A 26452-nucleotide genomic window follows, 5' to 3' on the forward strand; every position below is an offset into this window, starting at 1 on the left:
AAATTTTCAAAATGTCCTCCGTTAGCGAGTATACATGCATCCACATGGTCCGCCTCTACCAATCCATCGGTCACCGAATCTGTTGTTGAGAAGCGTACGAACACTTCCACTGAAATGTGCAGGAGCTCCATCGTGCATGAACCACATGTTGTGTCGTACTTGTAAAGGCACATGTTCTAGCAGCACAGGTAGAGTATCCCGTATGAAATCATGATAACGTGCTCCATTGAGCAGTACATACTGATGAAATTAAAATGAGCTCTAACATGGAAATTAAGCGTTTCCGGACACATGTCCACATAACATATTTTCTTTATTTGTGTGTGAGGAATGTTTCCTGAAAGTTTGGCCGTACCTTTTTATAACATCCTATATATACACACACACACACAAACACACACACACACACACACACAAATCAGATCTGCATGCCATGTGCTTCGATGTCTAAAACTCGTGCATGCACCATGTTGTTTACATTTTCAAGGCTTTCACTTATCTGCTATCTTCATTAGCACACTGGTTGTACTCTACATTCCATTTACGACCGTCTTCTAATGTGACTGTTAAAATAATGTTCTTATGATTCAGGTGATAGTCACAATACTCGTTTAGGTTCAGGGGACACTGAAATCCATAGACGTGACAACATCTTTGACAGAAGCGAGAAAAAATTCAAAAATTTAACTACATGAGCACCATTTTTGAGGCATACCTTTCACGTACCACATAAACCAAGAGCAAATAAACCATGGCTAAAGCACAATTAAAACCTCTATTTGCACCGAAATTGAACTTCAGGCTACTAACGGCAGCGGTACTTCATTGGCATCTGATAATGTTGCATATTGACGTTAGCGCATCAAAAGAATCTTTATGAAAAAACTACGCCACAGCTGTATCTTGCGAATGTCTTTATTGTCTCACACGTCTAGTTTCGGCGGCACTTTACCGCCATCCTCAGGTCCCACTACCAACAGAGTGTTAGATTTCCTTGGCGCATTTATTTTGGAGTCCTTGTTACCAGTACTCGTAGGCTATCTTTCCTCAGGAGTCGCTACTCAACGCCGTATTGTGTCCACCTTATGGCATTGGGACCTGAGGATGGCGGTAATGTGCCGCCGAAACTAGTCGTGTGAGACAATAAAGACGTTCACAAGATACAGCTGTGGTGGTAATTTTTTTCTTATATCATCAGCTGAAGTCCCACGTCCATGCAATAGGATGGAAATCCATTAAAAATCTTTATTTAAAACAGTATTGAAAGCAGATATATGGTAATGGTGATCAACTGAAATAACTTTTCCTCAGTCTTAAACTTTTTCATTGATCGCTTAAATAATTTATCACTACATGTCTGAAATATATAGAATCATTGTCAAGTGCCTTGTGCAGCAAAATGTTATTTGTTTATCACAGAAAGTGTAATTTCCAGCTGGCCGGTGTGGCCGAGCGGTTCTAGGCGCTTCAGTCTGGAACCGCGTGACCGCTACGGTCGCAGGTTCGAATCCTGCCTCGGGAATGGATGTGTGTGATGTCCTTAGGTTAGTTAGGTTTAAGTAGTTCTAAGTTCTAGGGGACTGATGACCACAGATGTTAAGTCCCATAGTGCTCAGAGCCATTTGAACCATTTTTTTGTAATTTCTAAGAAAAATATATAGACACCTTTGGGGTACACTGAAGTGACAACAGTCATAAGATACCTCCTAATATCGCTTCTGACCTCCTTTTGCTCGGTTTAGTGCAGCAGTTCGACGTGGAATATACTGAACAAGTCGTTGGAAGTCCCCTACCGAAATACTGAACCATGTTGCCTCTACATCCGTCTATAATTGCGAAAGTGTAGCCGGTGCTGGATTTTGTGCACGAAACAACTTGTCAATTATGTCCCATAAATGTTCGATGCGATTCACGTCGGGCGATCTGAGTGACCAATCATTCGCCCGAATTGTCAAGAATGTTCTTCAGATCAATTGAAAACAACTGTTGCCCGACGACAAGGCGCATTGTTATCTGGTATATGAAGTCCATGAATTGCTGCAAATGGTCTCCAAGTAGCAGAACGTAACCACTTCCTGTCAATGATCGGTTCAGCTGGACCAGGACCCCAGTCCATTCCATGTAAACACAACCGACATCATTACAGAGTCACCACCAGCTTGCACAGCGCCTTGTTGACAACATGGGTTCATGGCTTCATGGGGTCTGCGCCGACCTCGAACCCTACCATCAGCTCTTACCAACTGACCAAACAGCGGTTTTCCCGTCGTCTAGGATCTAACTGATACGGTCACAAGCCCAGGAGAGGTGCTGCAGGTGATGTCATGCTGTTAACAAAGGCACACGCATTGGTCGTTTCCTCTTAAGCCCATTAAGGGGAATTTGTACGTGAAATTCGTTGAAATTTGACATTTTCTGTTCTCTACTCCATAATGTACTTGAATTTTTCTGAACGTTTTGGTATATAATACATTAAAATCAGACAATTGTGAGACCATCAAATAATATTTGTCAAATTTCGAGGCTACACATATACTGCCACAATTGCGCAGTCATTATCTTGGGAACTACACAGTCTAGAAAGCTGTGAATTGCGCCTACTGCTACGTCTCAGAAGTTGGCATTACGAATAAACAGATCGGTCCTTTGTTCCTGATACTGTCTCATGGCAAGACAATAAAATGTTCTGGAAGACTAACAGACAAAGTAATTGATAAATTACAGGAATGGGGAAATCCATTAGAGATAACCGTGACAATTTAGAGAAGATGAAAAGAGCTGTGTGGAGCACTTTCTTTCATCGAATATCAACCTATGAAAAGCCATGTCATGCTTTGGGTCCACCTCCACCAAACCCTTGGTGTAAATATAGGCAAGCTGAATTTTCCGGATTCCTACATGAATTTACACATAAACATTCTCTTCCTTTGGCAATAATGGAGACAATCAAACCTATTTACAGAGATTTGGCAAATCCTGAGCTAGTAATGAGGTGTTTACATGGGAAGACGCAGAATGTGAAAGAGTCCTTCAATAGTGTCGTGTGGTGCCGTGGCCTAAAACGTGTTTGTTCGCCTTATGGCTCTAAAATTGGCGGTGTCTGATTCTGTAATAACTTTTAATGGTGGGAACTACGAAAGAATTAAGGTTCTGGAAAAGTTAAGGGTAAGATTTGGACAGAACACAGCTAAAGGACTGTGGGAATTGGATGAGCTTCGCGTACGTGAAAGAGAGTTAGCTGCTCAGCAAATGACAAAAGGAGCAAGAAAGAAAAGGAGGAGGCAAGCACTGGGCTGTTGTGACACTGAAAAAGACACAGATTATGGGCCAGGGCATTTCTAGTGCATAAAAGATGCAGAAATGTTAGTGCATAAAAGATGCAGAAATGTAAGTCTGTATAAGAATTTGTAATAGAAAAAGTTTTAAACCACAATATCTCTCATCTACGTTTTTTGCAATAAATGACACGTTTTCTAAAAAAGTACTGATGGTAGAGACATGAAATTTTCACAGCATGCCAAGTGTGAGATTCAACACACATGAAACTAGAATAATTAAAATATCCCGAGCTGTTTTGTTTTTATGTTCATTTATTAACAAAATTCTGTCAAAAAATCAAGTGTTTGAAAGAAAAAAGATTTCGTAATAATTCTAGTTCAGTGTATCTATAAAGGTACATTCAATAATTAAGGAAAACTGTAAGTTGGTGTCTTAAAAAGTTTCCAAGATAATGGGTCACAAAATTTGATAATTTAACATTGGCGGCATAGGACATACAATGTCCCCTTAACGCCACAGTTCGTCTCATCGTCCTAACAGATACGTTCGTCATAAGTCCCACATTGACTTATATGGTTATTTCATGCAGTGTTGCTTGTCTGTTAGCACCGGAAAATCTACGAAAAAGTCACTGCTGTGGTCGTTAAGTGAAGGCCGTCAGTCGCAGCGTTGTCTGTGATGAAAGGTATTGCCTGAAATTTGATATTCTTAGCACACTCTTGACACTGTGGATGGCGAAATATTGAATTCCCTAACGATATTCGATATGGAATATCCCACTTATCTGGCTCCGACTACCATCCCACATTCAAAGACTGTTAGTTCAAAAATGGCTCTGAGCACTATGGGACTCAACTGCTGAGGTCATTAGTCCCCTAGAACTTAGAACTAGTTAAACCTAACTAACCTAAGGACATCACAAACATCCATGCCCGATGCAGGTTTCGAACCTGCGACCGTAGCGGTCTTGCGGTTCCAGACTGCAGCGCCTTTAACCGCACGGCCACTTCGGCCGGCGCCTGTTAGTTCCCAACGAGTAGCCATAATCATGTCGGAAACGTTTTCACATTCCGAGTACAAATAACAGATCCGGTAATACACTGCCCTTTTATATCTCGTGTACTTGGTACTACCGCCACCTGTATATTCGAATATCGCTATCAGATTACTTTTGTCGCTCAGTGTGTTGTTTCATTTATTACATGTTTAAGTTTCTTCTATATTTTGCAGGCGATTAATGAACAGATTAGTTTGCTATTAATTATTTGTAGCTATGTGTAACAGCAGAGATGTATTGGAACCCGCAACTTGATTGTTTTCCCATTCATTTTGCCTTGGAAATATGAATATGGGGACGGACGTTTTTGACGGTTCAGGCAAACACTGATTTACAGAGAGATGGAGTACATTATTTAATAATTAACTTTCTTTACTACCTCTAAGGAATTTCATATTGATTTGTCGTTAGACTTTTGTTTCAGAAAAAATATACTACACAACCCCGATAGAAGATAAACTTCGCGATGCTCTTACGTTTGTCTTGCTTATCTTTGGCTCTTGATTGTTGTTTTTCTTGTAATGTTTTCTAAAGTTTCAGTTCTGCTATTTTGTCATTATGTCACATTAATGTGGGGCAGTTAGCAGATGTGAAGTTCTAGAGATGCTTGTCATATACTCTGGTTTTAATATGAGACAGGCACTTTTAGCCATTGATTCCAAGAGATTGACCGAAGCGGAAGAATAGGTCCCTGAATAGACTTAAGACTCCATATTAACAAGGAGAAACAATAAAAGAAATACAGAGGATCAAGAACATGTAAACCAAAAAGATTACGCAACTGGGGTGTATTAGGAACAACAGAGATGAGTCACAAATCAAATACAACTTTGAGCTGAATTTCCTGAGAATTAGATTTTCCGACATATTTATTTTATGCACAAAAAACTTATTTGAGCTAGAGACCTTCATTGTTTGGGATGTTTCAGGTTACTATTTAGAGGAAATCAGACTACATACACTAGTGTAATATCAACAGGAAGGAAAATACGTACTGATTAATTATGAAAGAGAATAAAAACTTGTGGCTGAAATGACATGATTGTAGTCTACTTCTTAGATAGATGTGTTTTTAATGTGTACTTAATGTTTCAGACATCTAAGTGAGATAGTTAGTCAGTGTATAGACCAACACATAAAAAAGTAATTTACTGATCTTCACAAAAAATTGTAATAAACATAACGTGAGAACTAATAAGGTTAATTGTATATCAAAATGTTCAGCAAGAAAGGCTCCTATTCTCCTACAGGTTTCATCTAACTAAGAGTCCACGTTTTTTCATTAGAGACGCGTAACCTTTTATTTTCCCAGGCGTTCACAGGCAAGTCATCTTCAGCGTTTTGCCATCGCGTCACAGGGGGTAGAACAAAATATTTTTAAAAACATGGAAAACGTTAATTATTATAGCAACTCAAACAGCTCTAGAATGACTACTGTATGTAAAAGACACTCTTCACTTTTTTTCCCCAAACATTCGAAGAGAAGTAATGTGCAATTGTTCGTCACCAACTCGCTCATACAAACAGTGTCACACACATGGATACAGACGAAAATTATTAAAACAATGATTCTAAAACGTTAGTTGTAGACTAGAGGGGAAAGTACATCGGTGTTGACCATCAGTAGACAGGACAGTTTGTTTTCGATAAATGAATTCCTATGCAGTCGCTCGAGAGCTGCAAGCTTAGCATAATTCTCAGCGCGGTTTCTTCTGAGGAACGGTCAGTGTAACTCGTGATATGGTGAAAGGAAGCCACAGCATTAAGACCGAGAGCTGCGAGTTTAGTATTGTTCTGATTGTGATTTCTTCTGAAGAAATTCTTAGTGAAACTCATGATATAGTGATAGAAAGCCATCACATTCAGACTCGTGAAACTTTTGTGGGGATTCGTACACTACGCAAACCAGTTAACGGATAACTTTTTCGAGACGTCTCCCATTGCTGCGCAGAAGTCTGAAATTTGGTCCAAAGGTGCCTAAAACCTTTCTCTGCAATGACGCAAAAGCATGGCCCCCTGCGACGCCACGTCGGGGCTCGGATGCGAAAAACAAGTTCATGGGTTATTGATGTCGCATTGGCACCAAATTACACTCTAAATTCTGCCCAACGCTACCGTGGACGTGTCATACGATGGGAAGAACGTCACATCCCTGTCACACGTATTTCTCGCCATCTTTATATACGTCTGCGATAGAGGTCAGAATTGCGACGGACAGCGTCGAATTCAAGCTGATGTCTGATGGGTGGCCGAGGAAAACCTTTCACACACCGCTGCTCATAACTGACACGAGATGTTCTTTTTGGGTGACATAAGGGACGTCAATGAAACCACTCATTTCTTTGCGGGGATTGGATCTCAAACGTTTCGCCGTCGGTAACGACAGTTCGCTGTTTGATGAACACCAGGACGACGTTCTTGACAACTTTCGACGCTCTTGACGCCCGCCGGACAGTTCAGCCCTCCTCTAAGGGCGTCGTGGACCAGCAACCTCGCTGAACGTGACCGCACTCCTTCGGATTGCAATGCGACAGCAGTTTTTGCTGTGGTGTACGCGGCAGAACCACCACAGACCGTTCAAAACCTTTCGACGAAATTTTAACGAAATCCAAAGCAGCAATGGGTACCTATTCTTTTTTAGCCGTCCTTTTTCGCGCTAAACACCAAATTACTCGTACAGCCACCAAACGAAAATGAACTGAAAAAAGTGAATTCCGTTTTGTGAGCAAGAGTAATGATGCGTTTTGTCCTTTATAGATTCATAGTGCATGATTGTTTCGAAAAGCGTGAAGTAGTGACGAGCTCTTTAATTACACCACGTTACTGGCAGTTTATATAACAAGTTGATGGAGAAGCTACTCTGATTCTCTATGCTGGTGAACATCTCACAGTCTGGGAATTAAGTAAAGTAGAAACAGCCACGCATAGTGTACTGGTTGTAGTCATGGTTTCTGGTTTGTGTATCTTTTGAGTGATATCGAGAACTCGGATTACTATGCAAAAACAGTTGAGTTTTTGAATAATATAAATGTATGCATTAACAGTATTGTCTACCGTTCTCACCTTCGTGGTGTCACTGTTGCAGCTCTTGTGGAAAATTTATTTTGCTTGCATATTTGTTAAGATTTGCTAGCCATGCCTTTTTCCGCTCAAAATAAAAATTTTCATTCATCGTTAAATATTTTATTGCGAAATTATAAAGTACGGTATTTAAAGTTCTAGTTGGGTGGCACATGCAACAATTTTCTTTAATTTCTTGAAAAGACGACTGTGCAATTTCATCGTGTAAGCTAATTATTTAGCCGCGTTGCAACAGAAGCTGGTGTTCCCCTTCCTCATTGTGTGATGCTGAATCATCTGAGGTACGACGCAGGATCGCATCTGGCGGATGTGTTACGTGCATTTAGTTGCAGTTACAGTCACTTTCAGAAACAGAAATACGAAGGAAATAAGATAGTGTAAGATATGTGCAGAACATTCTGCGACCGTTTTTCAATTAACTGAGTGAAGGAGGACGAAGCTTCGCTTTTTTTCAACACGATTCGGCAGGGGCTCATACGGTCAACGTTACTTTGCACGCAATTCACGCTAGAAGTCCTGATTTAACCACGTGCGATCGTTATTTGTGGGGGGGGGGGGGGGGGGCGGCACTGAAAGACAAAGTCTACACAACCAAACCTCACACCATAGAGGAACTGGAACTGAGCGATAAATCCGTGAATCAATTAATTCAATATCTCAGAGAGAATTACATCCTGTGTTTCTTGAGCAGATGTCAGAAATGCTTGGAAAATAATGGCAGGCAGTTCCAGCATCTCCTTGCGTGATATGAGTGAGCACAAAATTTATTAACTTGTATTGTAAATGTAGTCATGCCTTACCGCAGCAGTGGACGGGTGACACGGCATCTTATAGGTGGGCAACGGAGTGCTCGCTGCCTGGCATCTACTGCGCTGCACAGGAGGTCATCAGGTAAATGGAACACCCAGTATATGGATATTAAGCGGGTAAACCACTCTACAAGCGCAATTTTTAACCGTTCTCTAGTTTTTGTGGCCTGATGGTATAAAATACTACAGTGTGCTGTTATTTCTTACAGATGCTGTTCCACACTTTGTAAAAGCAGCAACTGCATTAAAAACTCTTCACCCCAAAGTTATACATTTGACGTGTTTACCCCATGGGCTACACCGCGTAGCAGAAACGCTGAGATCACAATATCCGAAAGATGAGCATCTTGTTCTCAAGAGCAAGAAAACTTTCATTAAATAACCTACTAGAGATTCAGTTTTCAGATTAGCTTTATCTCCTCAGTCTATTTTAACATGGTGGGTTTCGCAGTTGGAGGGCGCATGTTGCTATGCTTAACATTTCAGTGATGTGAAAAAATAGTACACAGTTAAGATCCAGAAGACGATTTTATAAGGATAGTTCAAAAGTGTTTGAACTCAAGTGATATAGAAAATAAATAGCAATACATAGGTAGTTGCTTCCCAGTGCTACCAGATGTCAAAAAAGGAATTGCAAGCAAAGAATAATTCATTGCAACTATCATTGTCCCTAGTGTGTCAGGTATTGCCAACACTGCCATCCTAAACACATGGAGTCGCAAACATTGATTTGGATAAGATGGATGGACTTGCTGGTAAAAACTAATCTATAAAACAATTAGTGAAATTGAAAAACTCCTGACTGGGGAAACGAGTGAAGTGCAAGAAGAACTCACTAAAAAAGATATGTGGAGTTTCATATACCGGTGACCTCTTGTGACGCAGACAGGCCACTTTCACTTTACAATCCTTTTCCAGTGACAAACGCAGAAGCTCCGCTGCATAAAACCTCAGCATGGCGTTTCTCGTCTGTTGCAGCAGTATTGAACAAGAAGTTGAGTTTCTAATATAAAAAATTCTTTATTTTGTTTCACATTAAGATTTAGAGTAAAGCAATGCGATAATTTTCAACAGTAATTAAGTACAAATACTTTTTTCAGGATAAAATTCAGGCATCAGTTGTAAATTAATTTGTCGCCTTCAGAACCCTACAAAATTAGGGATGTTATAAATCCTTAGACCTTGGCATTACATATACAAAGGAAAATTGGCCCATCTCCTTCATATATTAGAACAACGTGCCATATTTTTTTCAAATATATTATTTTAAACTTCTTTATATGCTTTGGTTATATTATTATGTATGATTTTATAAATGCTTCTTGCTGCTAGCACAACAGATACATAGATAGATTCAGTTACTGTAAACTGTCAATCATTGTTTAAAAATCACATACAATATCAACATTTTTGGACATACCATGCCATTATGCTTCTATGGAGCAATGGAGAAAATATTGACATATGTTAAACCAAAACTAAGTAAGTCTCTGTAATATACTTTTTATACTTCACATAAAAATTTTGCTGAAGTCTAAAGATTTATAATATCTCTAATTTTGTAAGCTTCTGAAGATAACAAATTAGTCTGTCGAAACCGGTGGAGCAAAATAAAATTTCCAGAATGATATTTTCACTCAGCAGCGGAGTGTGTGCTGATACGAAACTTCATGGCAGATTAAAACTGTGTGGCGGACCGAGACGAGGTACTGGTAGAAGTAAAGCTGTGTGGACGGGGCGTGAGTCGTGCTTGGGTAGCTCAGTTGGTAGAGCACTTGCCCACGAAAGGCAAAGGTCCCAAGTTCGAGTCTCGGCACACAGTTTTACTCTTCAATTTATGTATAATCTGTAGCACATGTAAAATATTTTTTTTTCTTCCACTTCTGCTCCAACTATCATGCTGATGTTTTCCCTCATACTGTCCCACCTAACACTTCAAACTAGAGGAAGAGGTCAAACCAGAATACACAATGTGAATGTGGCATCACAAGTGTATGACATACAGAAATTTGAACTCAAAATCAGTGTGTCGTTGCAACGTATAAATTATTATGCCTGTCTTGCAATGCTTTACCCAAACAAAAAAGACGACAAATGGCCATCTAAAAAGGTTCAAGGAACAACAATAAGAGAAAAACGAAAAACGAAAAGGATATAAAACGAAAACCTATAAAATGACAGCAATGTTAACCAACTCTAGAAATAATTTAATAGAATGAAATTTTCTTAAATGTATCGTTGTTAATATATTTAATTAAATATACAAGGTTACAAAAAAATCTGCCAGGAATTTACATAATGAAATTTATTTGCAACTGATGACTGAATTTTACCTTTAAAAAATAATACTACAGATTCTGAAAATTACAGCCATGAATAAAATAACAAATAATATAACTGACCCCCCCCCCCCCCCCCCCCATGAACCATAGACCTTGCCGTTGGTGGGGAGGCTTGCGTGCCTCAGCGATACAGATAGCCGTACCGTAGGTGCAACCACAACTGAGGGGTATCTGTTGAGAGGCCAGACAAACGTGTGGTTCCTGAAGAGGGGCAGCAGCCTTTTCAGTAGTTGCAAGGGCAACAGTCTGGATGATTGACTGATCTGGTCTTGTAACAATAACCAAAACGGCCTTGCTGTGCTGGTACTGCGAACGGCTGAAAGCAAGGGGAAACTACAGCCGTAATTTTTCCCGAGGGCATGCAGCTTTACTGTATGATTACATGATGATGGCGTCCTCTTGGGTAAAATATTCCGGAGGTAAAATAGTCCCCCATTCGGATCTCCGGGCGGGGACTACTCAAGAGGATGTCGTTATCAGGAGAGAGAAAACTGGCGTTCTACGGATCGGAGCGTGGAATGTCAGATCCCTTAATCGGGCAGGTAGGTTAGAAAATTTAAAAAGGGAAATGGATAGGTTGAAGTTAGATATAGTGGGAATTAGTGAAGTTCGGTGGCAGGAGGAACAAGACTTCTGGTCAGGTGACTACAGGGTTATAAACACAAAATCAAATAGGGGTAATGCAGGAGTAGGTTTAATAATGAATAGGAAAATAGGAATGCGGGTAAGCTACTACAAACAGCATAGTGAACGCATTATTGTGGCCAAGATAGATACGAAGCCCACGCCTACTACAGTAGTACAAGTTTATATGCCAACTAGCTCTGCAGATGACGAAGAAATTGAAGAAATGTATGATGAAATAAAAGAAATTATTCAGATTGTGAAGGGAGACGAAAATTTAATAGTCATGGGTGACTGGAATTCGAGTGTAGGAAAAGGGAGAGAAGGAAACATAGTAGGTGAATATGGATTGGGGGACAGAAATGAAAGAGGAAGCCGCCTGGTCGAATTTTGCACAGAGCACAACATAATCATAACTAACACTTGGTTTAAGAATCATGAAAGAAGGTTGTATACATGGAAGAACCCTGGAGATACTAAAAGGTATCAGATAGATTATATAATGGTAAGACAGAGATTTAGGAACCAGGTTTTAAATTGTAAGACATTTCCAGGGGCAGATGTGGACTCTGACCACAATCTATTGGTTATGACCTGTAGATTAAAACTGAAGAAACTGCAAAAAGGTGGGAATTTAAGGAGATGGGACCTGGATAAACTAAAAGAACCAGAGGTTGCACAGAGTTTCAGGGAGAGCATAAGGGAGCAATTGACAGGAATGGGGGAAATAAATACAGTAGAAGAAGAATGGGTAGCTTTGAGGGATGAAGTAGTGAAGGCAGCAGAGGATCAAGTAGGTAAAAAGACGAGGGCTAGTAGAAATCCTTGGGTAACAGAAGAAATATTGAATTTAATTGATGAAAGGAGAAAATATAAAAATGCAGTAAGTGAAACAGGCAAAAAGGAATACAAACGTCTCAGAAATGAGATCGACAGGAAGTGCAAAATGGCTAAGCAGGGATGGCTAGAGGACAAATGTAAGGATGTAGAGGCTTGTCTCACTAGGGGTAAGATAGACACTGTCTACAGGAAAATTAAAGAGACCTTTGGAGAGAAGAGAACGACTTGTATGAATATCAAGAGCTCAGATGGAAACCCAGTTCTAAGCAAAGAAGGGAAGGCAGAAAGGTGGAAGGAGTATATAGAGGGTCTATACAAGGGCGATGTACTTGAGGACAATATTATGGAAATGGAAGAGGATTTAGATGAAGATGAAATGGGAGATATGATACTGCGTGAAGAGTTTGACAGAGCACTGAAAGACCTGAGTCGAAACAAGGCCCCCGGAGTAGACAATATTCCATTGGAACTACTGACGGCCGTGGGAGAGCCAGTCCTGACAAAACTCTACCATCTGGTGAGCAAGATGTATGAAACAGGCGAAATACCCTCAGACTTCAAGAAGAATATAATAATTCCAATCCCAAAGAAAGCAGGTGTTGACAGATGTGAAAATTATCGAACTATCAGCTTAATAAGTCACAGCTGCAAAATACTAACACGAATTCTTTACAGACGAATGGAAAAACTAGTAGAAGCCAACCTCGGGGAAGATCAGTTTGGATTCCGTAGAAACATTGGAACACGTGAGGCAATACTGACCTTACGACTTATCTTAGAAGAAAGATTAAGGAAAGGCAAACCTACGTTTCTAGCATTTGTAGACTTAGAGAAAGCTTTTGACAATGTTGACTGGAATACTCTCTTTCAAATTCTAAAGGTGGCAGGGGTAAAATACAGGGAGCGAAAGGCTATTTACAATTTGTACAGAAACCAGATGGCAGTTATAAGAGTCGAGGGACATGAAAGGGAAGCAGTGGTTGGGAAGGGAGTAAGACAGGGTTGTAGCCTCTCCCCGATGTTGTTCAATCTGTATATTGAGCAAGCAGTAAAGGAAACAAAAGAAAAATTCGGAGTAGGTATTAAAATTCATGGAGAAGAAATAAAAACTTTGAGGTTCGCCGATGACATTGTAATTCTGTCAGAGACAGCAAAGGACTTGGAAGAGCAGTTGAATGGAATGGACAGTGTCTTGAAAGGAGGATATAAGATGAACATCAACAAAAGCAAAACAAGGATAATGGAATGTAGTCTAATTAAGTCGGGTGATGCTGAGGGAATTAGATTAGGAAATGAGGCACTTAAAGTAGTAAAGGAGTTTTGCTATTTGGGGAGCAAAATAACTGATGATGGTCGAAGTAGAGAGGATATAAAATGTAGGCTGGCAATGGCAAGGAAAGCGTTTCTGAAGAAGAGAAATTTGTTAACATCCAGTATAGATTTAAATGTCAGGAAGTCATTTCTGAAAGTATTCGTATGGAGTGTAGCCATGTATGGAAGTGAAATATGGACGATAAATAGTTTGGACAAGAAGAGAATAGAAGCTTTCGAAATGTGGTGCTACAGAAGAATGCTGAAGATTAGATGGGTAGATCACATAACTAATGAGGAAGTATTGAATAGGATTGGGGAGAAGAGAAGTTTGTGGCACAACTTGACCAGAAGAAGGGATCGGTTGGTAGGACATGTTCTGAGGCATCAAGGGATCACCAATTTAGTATTGGAGGGCAGCGTTGAGGGTAAAAATCGTAGAGGGAGGCCAAGAGATGAATACACTAAGCAGATTCTGAAGGATGTAGGTTGCAGTAGGTACTGGGAGATGAAAAAGCTTGCACAGGATAGAGTAGCATGGAGAGCTGCATCAAACCAGTCTCAGGACTGAAGACCACAACAACAACAACAATATAACTGCGGTGGACTGATAACAATGTTTGTTAATAGTAATATTTTTATGCATATTTTACGAATTTTTATTGCATATTTGCTTGCAATTTGTTTTTGGTCCTGTTCCTGCACACAAATTCGGGCTCTGGTGATATATAAAGAGAGATAATATAACTAAAGATGTTATACCATTTTCCTCTATTGTTTGTTAGAGACTTATAATTCTTTGCTAAGCATAAATTTACTTGATTCTACTTCTATTATACATTTCGCCTAAACGCTCGTAAATATAGATTGTGACTCACAAACAAAGGGGAAAAAGAAAACATAATTTACATTGTTACTGTTTTACTTATTTTCTACGTTCTATAGCCATACTCAAGCGTATGAGGACACACACTCACACGGAATTCAGACTGAAACAATTGAAAATAGTTGATTATGTAATTAAAATGATGCCTGAAACCCTGCACAAAGGCACATAAGCAAATTTAAAATTATGGCGTCTCAAACTGTTATATTTGCTGGTTGACTTTTCTGTCTTTTTTAAGAGAAGACAGCTAACTTTTACTACCATTACACATCACTGGGACATTCGTAATGAGTCTGCGGCGTTCCGGTTGTACTATATCCCATATCGGCAATGCATAAAAAGAAATCGTTGGCACTTGTTTGTTGACCCAGTAGAAATGAAACTTTTTGCGTGAAGTTGCCTAGAAGATGAATAAGCACTTTGGTATGTATCGCCCACTGCAAACAATGCAATCCGAAAAGCTGATCTAACAGGTATGGGGAGGGGGGGGGGGGGGCGGCAGAGAAAAATATTCTAAATGTTGGTCTACATGACGAACGGTTTAGTACCCATATATCAATAAAACTGCAAAGATTCATCAGGATAACGTGTTTCGAAGCTACAAGTGATTATTGCCAATTAAGAAATATCTGCATATATTAAAAGGCACGGCCATATAGCGGTCTGAAATGTTGCATTAAGGCAAATGATATATATCCTACGAACTTCATAAAGATTCTGTAAGAACAATACTGTCACCTAGATCTCATCTACTCTGGTGTGCGCCCTTTCTTTTTTTTTCCACTACTTCAGCAACTTCTGTCGAGCCTTTATTTCCTCTCCAGCGGCAATAACATGAGAACTCTTCCAGGCGAACGAATCTCTAGAACAAATTTCACTCATGGTGCTAATGTACATGCCGGATTTGACATTACTACATTCTGTTGTTGAGAGATGGGCTATCCTTTTCTTCCTTGTCACTTTATCGAACGATATTAACTGAATTAAATCCAAGGGAACGAAAACGAAGGGACACAACAGAACTTCCTTACAGCATTGGGGTTTAGGAATAGCAGCAATTCTAACCAAAAAGAATATAAGCTTTCGGAGAAGACTAACCTGTTGGGCAACAGCAAGAGACATTCACTCTCCCGTGCAATCTATAAGCCACTGGGACTGTTTTTCACTCGCGAGATTTTAAATTTTCGATATTACAAAGACAATACTGAGTTTATACATGCGACAGCTCTTTCATAGATACCTGGAGTACACTCCATGGGTACTTACATACGTCGCCGGAAATATCAGCATGCAACCGTTGAATACTCCAACAGCGAGCTGCATCATTGCTATAGGGTTCATGACGCTCTCGAGGTGATCGACAAATCTGCAAAGACGAAATACATCGTGTTTACAATGGTAGACGAGTGGCTTACGCATTTCAACAACCTCTACTGGGTATTGAAAGTGAAAACAAATTATATACATCATTAAGGGCCCATGAGTGTAAAGTTGCTTAGTTCTTGTTTGAGCAGTTTCACTACCGTTTCAGTCATTCTGCAGGGAATAAATCTCGCTTCGGAGAAGGACTATTATTGCTTCATTTGTTTATTGTCTCTACTAGTACTAGAATACTGAAGCAGTTTGCCAAGTATGGGATAGTATTGTACCTAGAGGATACTGTACCTACGAACACGTGTGTTTCCTGGTTGGTACATTTGTCTAGTGACTGATTTTCGAATAACAAGAGGGAATGCGCACTTGAGACCGCCATATGCAATTTCCGTAATTTTCTTCAGTTTTGTTGTGTTGTGTGCACCATTTGCAAATGCTTCGCGTTCGCGAAATTTAAATGCTGTATTATTTTTTGAGCTATTAGGAATATATTGTGAATTCTATAGTGAATGTTATGGACAGTTAAACCGTACTTTATCGGTCGTACACCATCTTGTACCTTGAAATATGAGAAAAAGGTATTTTACTGCGGAACATGTGATACTTGAAAATGAACCGAATTTCTTTAATGAAATAACAGTTTTTCTTGTGGTGGAAATGGAAATTTGTGTTGGTTTCCAGCACCTTCTGTTTCAAAAGGTATATGTTTTTTGACAATAGTTCTGCTTAAATTCATTTCACTTACTGATTACTTTTGTGTGGTAGAGTACTAACGAAACAGTTAGGCGATGAAGTACAGTATTAACAAGATTTTCACGATTGCAACGCTTTTAAATTCCAATAGAACGTTTGTTTATAGCTACATAGCCATGTTGTACCTTGGAAGACATTTTCACATTTGGAAAACCCTTAATTTTCGGGAGAAATTTTTCTGCTTTCTAAACAAGACTGTAGCTGTAAAAACTGAATGCTACCATATAATAATGTAATAAGTAAATAGGCCGACGGAAAAATATCGCGGCATCAAAAAATAAATAATGTAGAGTAACGAAATTTTGGAAATACATTTGTCTAGATAACGTATTTAAGCGATTTTCACTGAGAGATAACAGGTTAATGTAACTCGAGATAAACCACTGCAAATGTGAAATACCGGTACATTAATAACCGACGTAACCGCCAGAACTCTGATTGCAACTATGCAAACGGGTATGCACTTCGTTGTACAGTGGCCGGATGTCAGTTTCTTGGATGGCGTTCCATGCCTGTTGCACTTGGTCTGTCAATACAGTGACGGTTAATGCTGTCTGTGGATTGCGTTTAAGTTGTCGTGCAATGATGTCCCAAATGTGCTCGATTAGAGACATATCTGATGCTAGAGCAGGCCTACGCAACAATTCGACACTCTGTAGAACATGTTAGGTTACAACAGTGATCGGTGTGCGAGCGATATCCTGTTCGAAAACAGTCACCAGATTGACGAACAAATTTGCCGTCAGTGTGTGTGGGATTAACACGAGAGTGCTCCTGCTGTCATACGAAACTGCACCCCAGACCGTAACTCCGAGTGTAGGTCGACTGTGTCTAGCACACAGACAAGTTGGTCGCAGGCCCTCAACTGTCCTTGTTCTAACAAGCACGCGTTCATCAATGACACCGAGGCAGAACCAGATTTCGTCAGAAAACACAATAGAGCTCCGCCCTGACCTCCGATAGCTCTCACTTGACTCCAGTGAGGTTGCAAATGGTGGTGGTTTGGGGACTGTAGATTGCACGCTACTGGGCGTCTGGCTCAGAGCTCTCCGTGAAGGTACCGATTTGTAACAATGACTGCGCTGACATCTGCTGCTCAGATTGCTGCTGCAGATGCAGTACGAAGCGCCAGGGCCACCCATACAACACGATTGTCTTCCCTCTCAACAGTGCCACGTGGCCGTCCGAAGCTCGGTCTTCTTACTACTCTGTACATTCTCATGACCATCGCTGCCAGCAGTCACGTACAGTGGCTACATTCCTGCCTACAGACCTGCCAAGTCTTTCTGCAATATCGCAGATAGTACATCCAGCTTCTCGTAACCCTATTACACGACTTCGTCCAAACTCAGTGATGTGCTGACAATGCCGTCTTTGTCGCCTTAAAGGAATTCTTGACCAAAAACAGCTGACCACTTCCAGCCTCAGAGGTGACTAACGCTCACGACCGTCATTGCTTTTGTTTAATGTTATGATTTGCATCCTCATAGTGGGGTTACTAGCGTCACTCTTACGCGACTGGCGCGAAATTTGAAAGGAAATCATATTTTGGATGAAGAAACACGCCTACCAACTTTCGTTTATGTCACACAATTCCTCCTTGGAGCTGCGAGTTTTTTTCCGCCAGTGTATATTAAAATTTCGTTATTGGGCTGTCTACAAACAAAGATTTGAAAAGTCTACTCAAGTGTAACGCTCTACCTTTCCGCCTTCTCCTTGTCATCTTAAAAATCTATTCGCTATATCGATGTAAGACATCATTTGCGATTGGTGCCCTCAAGAGAAGCCCATGTCTCGACGAGTGACGAAAATCTGCTCTTCGTTTTGTATTCCACTTAACAATCTTCTAGCTAATAAACCGAAACGGATATTTGCTTTAATTCTCCTCTAGGACTAATCTGATGTCTCCTTAGTTTCTTCAAAGCCAATTTTTTCCATACGTTGCAGCATACAAGAAATGAGACCCATATTATTAAGTTCGTTAACAATGAGATATACACTGCGTTTCCACTAGAAAATAAGATGAAACTATTGCTTAAATTTGCCTGCTCTGCTCACTTCGAAGTGAGCAGTTTACGGACTGATGATAAACATAACAGAGTATCAAGAAAGTATATTCATGTCATTAATTACGCTTTTTATCTCATATTTACAGTAAAAGCCCTTCTACTCAGTGACATGTGTCCAGTTTCCGATCCAGCCCTTTGATTAACATTTTAATGAATTTCTTGACGTTCCTAGACGAACATTCCTTCAGCAAGATAATGGTCATTTCTTCCATCTACTTAAGTCCATGGAAATGAAGATTAACTGACACCGAAGAAGAAAGCAAGGCTAGAGTACAAAACCTCTTCGAGGTCAGGTACGTTAGTGACAGCGATCTTGTTCAGTTGAACCTTAGTTTGAGAACAAATCGATTGGCATGAAGTGCTTTAAGGAGCTCGCGGGAAAATTCAATCAGGTTTTCTGGACAGCGATTTGTAATCTGAAACTCCTGAATATGTATTCATTGTCTTGTCCAGAACGATCCTTCTTGCTGCCGGCCCCGTAGTTGTTAGAGAACCATTGTGTAACGATTTCGCTGACAGCAAAGTATGAACCAAAAAATAAGCCAATGGCCGTTTCACTTGATAATCGACACCACAGTCCCACATCTGAAATAACTCTTAACTCGCCAAAGCTACGTCTGTTCGTCTTTCGCATTTACCATCTTCTTTGGGTGACGCATAATCTCTTCTTAGTGCCTAATTATACCGACAAGATTTGACAGCGGACGTACATATTTTGTTTAGAGAAAGACTGAAGGAGACCTAAAAACCATGCCGAAACTGCTCTCTAGTGACGGAGGAGAACAAGGGAAGCTTTCCCATGATCCGACTATCCAACAACCTAAAGCAGCCGTCGAAACATTGTGCTGGTAAAATGAAGCACTTTGTGTACTTCAGAAGGCCAAGAATGGCAGTATCAGATCTCTCCGCTGTGTGGTCGTTGCTAGGTGGCTAGCATATTTTAAGTTGAAGTATTATACGAAGATTAGACTTTTAAGAAAACTCCCGGTAACTTAACAGCTACCACAGCAGGCTATCGGAATCACTATTAGACTACAGCTAGTTCTGTTGACGGCACCGTCCCACAGAGCAAAAATTCCTGACTGTGAAATACAGCGACGAAAACGGAAAATGATCAGCGTGAAGCACCAATCCCATATTTGTGAAACTTTAAGAACATAAAGGGATTAAATGATTAAACTTTCATTCCTTTCGGAACTGATAGCAATCGAGCACATTAGTATGAGGTGTGGCCACCAAGGACACGAATGCACAATTATATTCCCTGTGGGACGGAAGTAAGCAGACTCCGAATATCTTCTTGAGGAATTTCTAGCGATACCTGAAAAACATACTGGGTCTCTTCACGAATAATGCTGGTGGAGGATAGTATGAAAGAATGCGTCTTGCCATCACTTCCCAGACATGTTCTGTGAGTGAGGCCTGGGCACGCCGGCCAAGGATCCGTAGACTTCTCAGTGATTCGGGGTGCAAATTGCAGAGTGTGGCCTTGCATTATCTCGCTCGAATGTGCCAGTTGTTACCCTAAACCGGATATAAGCTCAGCCGAAATTTTGCGAAGAACCTAACGGTATTCCGAAAGGATAGGCTAACACGGTTGGCGGTGGCGTGTTTGTTGCTGTGGGAAGCAGTTTATCTTGTCGCGAAATTGAAGTAGATACTTCCTGTGAGTTAATATAGACAGAGGTCATTGTTGGCAACAGGAATAAAATAATAATTGGATCCTTTTTACCGGCCTCCCAATTCAGATGATATAGTTGCTGAAAGGTTCGAAGAAAACTTGAGTTTGATTTCAAACACATACCCGACTCATACGATAATAGTTGGTGGTGGCTTTAATTTACTCTCGATATGTTGGTGAAAATACATGTTTAATTCCGGAGGTACACATAAAATATCATTGGAAATTGTGCTAAATGCATTCTCTGAAAATTATTTCGAGAAGTTAGTTCATGAGCCCAAGCGAATAGTAAACGGTTGTGAAAACACAAGTGACCTCTTAACAACAAATAATCCTGAGTTAATAACGAGCATAAAAACCGATTCAGGGATTAGTGAACACAGAGTTGTTGTAGCGAGATTGAATATTGTAATCCCCAAAACCTCGAAAAATAAGCGAAAATATACCTATTCAAAAAAGCAGATGAAACTTTACTTGACGCCTTCCTAAGAGACAATCTTCACTCATTCCAAATTAACAATGTAAGTGTAGACCATATGTGGCTTAAATTCAAAGAAATAGTATCGGCAGCAATTGAGAGATTTATAGCAAATAAATTAACAAACGACGGAGCTGATCCTCTGGGTACATAAAACGGGTTAGAACACTGCTGCGGAAACAACGAAACAAACATACCAAATTCAAACAGACGCAAAATCCCCGAGACTGCCTATCTTTCACAGAAGCTCGAAATTTAGCGCGGACTTCAAAGCGAGACGCCATAAGAGTTTCCACAACGAAACTTTGTCTCGAAATCTGGCAGAAAATCCAAAGAGATTCTGGTCGTATGTGAAGTGTGTAAGCGGCAAGAAACAATCAATGCCTCCTCTGGGCCATAGCAATGGAGATACTATCGAAGACAGTGCTCCCAAAGCAGAGTTACTAAACACAGCCTTCCGAAATGCCTTCCCAAAAGAAGACGAAGTAAATATTCCGGAATTCGAATCGAGAACAGCTGCCAACATGAGTAACGTAGAAATAAATATCCTCGAAGTAGTGAAGCAACTTAAATCACTTAATAAAAGCAAGTCATCTGGTCCAGACTGTATACCAATTAGGTTCCTTTCGGAGTATGCTGATGCATTAGCTCCATACTTAACAATCATATACAATCGTTCGCTCGATGAAAGATCCGTTCCCAAAGACTGGAAAGTTGCAGATATCACACCAATATTCAAGATAGGTAGTATGAGTAATCCACTAAATTACAGGCCCATATCGTTAACGTCGATATGCAGCAGGATTTTAGAATATATATTGTGTTGGAACATTATGAATTATCTCGACGAAAACGGTCTATTGACACACAGTCAACATGGGTTTAGAAAACATCGTTCCTGTGAAACACAACTAGCTCTTTATTCACATGAAGTGTTGAGTGCTATTGAAAAGGGATTTCCGATCGATTCCGTATTTCTGGATTACCGGAAGGCTTTTGACACTGTACCACACAACCGGATCGTAGTGAAATTGTGTGCTTATGGAATATCGTCTCAGTCATGTGACTGGATCTGTCATTTCCTGTCAGAGAGGTCACAGTTCGTAGTAACTGACGGAAAGTCATCGAGTAAAACAGAAGTGATTTCTGGCGTTCCCCAAGGTAGTGTTATAAGCCCTTAGCTGTTCCTTATCTATATAAACGATTTTGGAGACAATCTGAGCAGCCGTCTTCGGTTGTTTGCAGATGACGCTGTCTTTTATCGACTAATAAAGTCATCAGAAGGTTAAAAGAAAACTGCAAAACGATTTAGAAAAGTTATCTGAATGGTGCGAAAAGTGGCAGTTGACCCTAAATAACGGAAAGTGTGAGGTCATCTACATGAGTGCTAAAAGGAACTCGTTAAACTTCGGTTACACGAGAAATCAGTCTAATCTAAAAGCCGTAAATTCAACTAAATACTTAGGTATTACAATTACGAACAACTTAAATTGGTAGGAACACATAAAAAATGTTGTGAGGAAGCCTAACCAAAGACTGCCTTTTATTGGCAGGACACTTAGAAAATGTAACAGACCTAGTCATGAAGCGTATGAAAACGCGGTTTACGTTCTAGTTACATAGTGGTGAGCATTCAGCTCTCCTTTACTAATTGCGAAGTCAATGCTGTTGTCATATCCAGTATCTCCCCCACCGCTTCCTCCACCATGATTCTAGGAGTTGCTGAGGTCTGCTTCTACCTAACAGCAGCTTCCTATGATCTTCCAACATGTCGTCTACAGAAACGTTGATGTCGATCCGACCACACACACAGAAGTGAGACTCGTCACTAAACATCACAGAACGCCACTCAATGCCCGAATTGACTCTGGCTTATCACCGTTCAAGTCCCTGTTGTCTTTGGTGTGGTATTAGCTGTTAATGACAAACAACAACTCGAGATCTCAACATAGCTTCCAGTAACCCGTTCCCGACTGTTAGTGTTGACACTCTGGCGCTAACCGCAACTGGCTTATCACCGTAGTCATCCACGTATTCGTCAGATACATTCGAAAAATATTGCTATCTCCTTGTGGTGTAGTTCTTCTGCAGCATCCATGCTCAGTCTTCTTGTGAAATTGTGGTCCTGGGTCCATCACATCACCAGTCTCAGTCACTGCTATCCAGACAACTGTGTGTGTGATCGATGCCCTGATGGCCCTCACGGCATTGAGTCGACCATTCTCAGAGTCTGAAAGATGGCGTTTAGCTGCATGTTCACATCTACTGAGCATGCATGTTGCAATATCTACCTGAAAAGTTTCAGTAACGTCAGATATACCCAATATCCAGCATGGACTCAGACCATTTTCAACCGCAGGAATGGTGTCTTCCTGTACTGAAAATAGTGAATAACGAACGTAATTAAACATTCCTTGGTGAAGGCTTGTAGCAAAGCTGGAATCCTGTTAATTCCTTTTACATCATAAATCGGTTATACATTCAGAACAATTTTGCCGACAAGGAGAGGTCCTCTGTAATGGAATCGACGTTTTGAAACAACCTGTACCGTGATGTAGGTTTAGGTCCCAGGTATCACACCCTGCAGCCATTCACCCTTATGGGTCCTCATTTATGAGGTAATCGCTGAAAGAAAATGTCTTAAATCTGCGTGATCGTTGACAGCATTAAACAAGTAGTGTATTCCAGACAGTTTCTGTAATGTAATGGTAAATGTCCAGTCCTTACATGTAAAAGACTGGGGGTTCGAATCTCATCAATTACATTGAATTTTTTTTTATTTTTGAATATTTATTAAAAAAGGGCTTTCATCATTATTTTCTTTCAGTTAATCGCTTTGAATGTAACGTTTTATTTCTATTCCTTTGTCACTTCATTTCAATCATCGTATTACGTTTTTCAATTACAGTCATTTTTCTTCCCGTCATTCCTTTTCCAGTTGGAATCTAAGTACGAGTGAATTTAATTACTTTTATTTCTCTATCACGATATTTAAACGTTTGAAAATTTTGATCTATCGGTTAAAAAACAGATGACGCAATACTCTGCTTATACTGACTCTGCAGTAGTGTCAAAAAAGTGCAGTTTTTTGGATGGTAATCATCATTCAGACATTCAGACATAAAGTCTTATTGCACTATGGATAAAATAAAGAAGATGAATATTGAAACGAAGGAGGGGTTTTAAGTAAAACGAAAGCCACACGAATGGGGAAAATAAGTAATGACTGTAATAACATGGACGGGAATACGAGGGCTATCCACAAAGTACACTACGTTTTGGAATTAAAAATAAATAAAGTATTGGAAATTTTTTTTATTATATACAGATGAAAGCCACACTTAAATACTACTTTTCTACATAGTTGCCATTTAAATTAAGACACTTATCGTTGCGATGGACGAGCTTGGAAATTCCTTCGTCGTAAAATTCGGCCGCCTGCGCTTTCAACCACGTGGTTACCTCTTTTGGGACAGAAAAGGTGTGATTTTTGTGGGTTTCCTGGAAAGAGGCACTACAATAAACTCTCAAAGGTATTGCCAAACTCTGCACAACCCCAGAAGAGCAATACAAAACAAGCGCAGGGGAAAGTTGGGCTCTAAGATCTTGCTGATTCACGACAACGCCCGGGCCCACACGGCAAATGCCACTCGTGAAGTTCTCGAATCTTTTAAGTGGGAGTTGTTTCCTCATCCGCCGTACAGTCCCGACATGGCACCGAGCGACTTCCACTTATTCCCTGCAATGAAGAAGTGGTTGGCTATGCAGCGTTTTGATGACGACGCACAGCTTCAATAAGAGGTAACCACGTGGTTGAAGGCGCAGGCGGCCGAATTTTACGACGAAGGAATTTCCAAGCTCGTCCATCGCTATGATAAGTGCCTTAATTTAAATGGCAACTATATAGAAAAGTAGTATTTAAGTGTGGCTTTCATCTGTATATAATAAAAAAAATTTCCAATACTTTATTTATTTTTAATTCCAAAACGTAATGTACTTTGTGGATAGCCCTCGTATAAGATGTTAAAATCACATGAAAGAAGGAAGGAAGGAAGTTTGTATTTAACGTCCAGTCGACATAGAGGTCATCGGAGACGGAGCACAAGCTCGGACTGTGTCAAGAATAGGGAAGGAATCGGCTGTACCATTTCAGAGGAACCATCCCGGGATAAAATCGCATGAATTAAGATTCCAAGTAGCAAAAGAAAGATAGGAGAAAAAGTGAGAGCAATTGACAAAGTTAATACAATGATTAAAACGATGTGATACAGGACAAAAGCTAAATAAATTACATTTCATCCCATTATTTGAATAAAAAGGGTGACCAAAGGCTTATAAATAAAAAATTAAAATTTCAAGGCACCAGAAGAGATTCGAACCCACAACCTCTTGCTTGTGAGGAGTGGACAGTAACCAACCAACAATGCAACTTATCTGTGAAGAAGTTACTTGCTTATAGCTGTAGCGCATCATGTGAAAATGTGAAATTCTTTTTTGTCGATTACTCGCAAACAAGGGTCCACCACGGTGAATGAATTTAGGCTGTGGTACCTGGGACCTTAACCTACAACACCGTCTAAATGATTTCTAAAAGTCGATCCCATCACTGCGGACCTCTCATTGTAAGTCGAATACTCAATGGTATTCGTTAGATTTGTCAACGTTAAAGAAGACCCACGAAATGATAAACTCACTGGGGAATAGTGAGCAGCCAACCTAAACATGAAATTTGTTGTAGTTACTCCTATGAAGCGTGTATAATACTAGTGAATTATTGCGTAGAATGTACTGCCAGTATATACCTTGTGATTTCTTGGTGCGCCTGTATGCATAGACGCAACTCTTTGTACATGCTATCTAGTGAGACTTTCTCCTGAAGTTTCTGGTCGCCGTTTCCCAGCTGTAGGTCAGCGATGATCGAAGACAATATCCTGAGCTGAGATGTGGCGTGGATCATGGCAGCGGTAAAGAAGCAGTCCATCTGCACACTGATTAGAGCTATCCAGAGCATGGAGACCCCTTGCAGAACATAAGACAGTGCGTAAACGGAGAATGGGCTGTCCTCCGTTAAGGGGAGTTGCTGGAAAGGCAGCCTTTTGGCTTCTGGTGGCGCGGTCAGTGGCACCAGCACCCAAGTGAGGACTATCGACGCGTTATACATGAAGAAACCTCTCGTAAGGCGCATAGCGAGACTCTGGGCTCCAGTGAAGATATCCTCCAACTGTAGACGTCCTCTAATATGCTCCCTCTGGCTAGCTACAAGGGCGTCCAGCCATCGCACCAGGCGGCAATAGCCGCTCTCGTTCCGCAAGAAGAAGGTCACTTTGAGGGCGCCAACGATAACGAACGACGCGTTCGACAAAGCCAGCGTGAAGTCTTCCAGATATCCGTGTAGCGTACATAAGTTGATCACGGCCTCGGTAAAGTTTCCCAAAGAGAGAGAGAAGAAGACAGCTACGAGACACCGATAGAGCCGCGAACCTGCCAGCGGCCACAAGCCAATAATGTGCAGAATGCGCACGTCGTACTTGAGTACGGAATTCCGCGTGTACTGCCACGTCAGTGGCCGTCCTTCTTGCGAATCCCAGCCCATGGTCGGGCAACAGATGACACCAGACTGTCCAAGCGGAAGACCTTGCTTTAGGATTTAAGCTCTATCCCCCTGGTAGCACCACAGCCGAGACAAAGGAGAAGAGGATCCTACCGAGTCGATGTGTCCTCCTCCGCACCATCACTTTTCTTATAACGAAAAGCCATCGATCAATTCTAATACAAATATTTTTCCTGTAGCGCTTACTAGCCGTTTTGCTGACGCTGGCACATCATAAACAGAATTCCTAAACAGCTCAGAAGAATCTTGTTAATTAA

The 26452-nt window shown here is 40.6% G+C and overlaps 1 protein-coding gene across 1 annotated transcript in view; it reads right to left on the minus strand.

Annotated features, from left to right (window-relative positions):
* LOC124613468 (odorant receptor Or2-like) overlaps positions 1-26177 on the minus strand; it is a 43973-nt gene extending 17796 nt beyond the window's left edge. The window contains exons 1-2 of the mRNA XM_047142175.1: positions 25387-26177; positions 15496-15595 (exon numbers count right to left, since the gene is read on the minus strand). Coding sequence (XP_046998131.1) covers positions 15496-15595; positions 25387-26177 — 891 coding nt within the window. The remainder of the gene's footprint in view (positions 1-15495; positions 15596-25386) is intronic.
* Positions 26178-26452: the final 275 nt, after the last annotated feature.

The sequence above is a fragment of the Schistocerca americana genome, chromosome 4 (genome assembly GCF_021461395.2).
Source record: "Schistocerca americana isolate TAMUIC-IGC-003095 chromosome 4, iqSchAmer2.1, whole genome shotgun sequence".
NCBI classification, from domain to species: domain Eukaryota; kingdom Metazoa; phylum Arthropoda; class Insecta; order Orthoptera; family Acrididae; genus Schistocerca; species Schistocerca americana.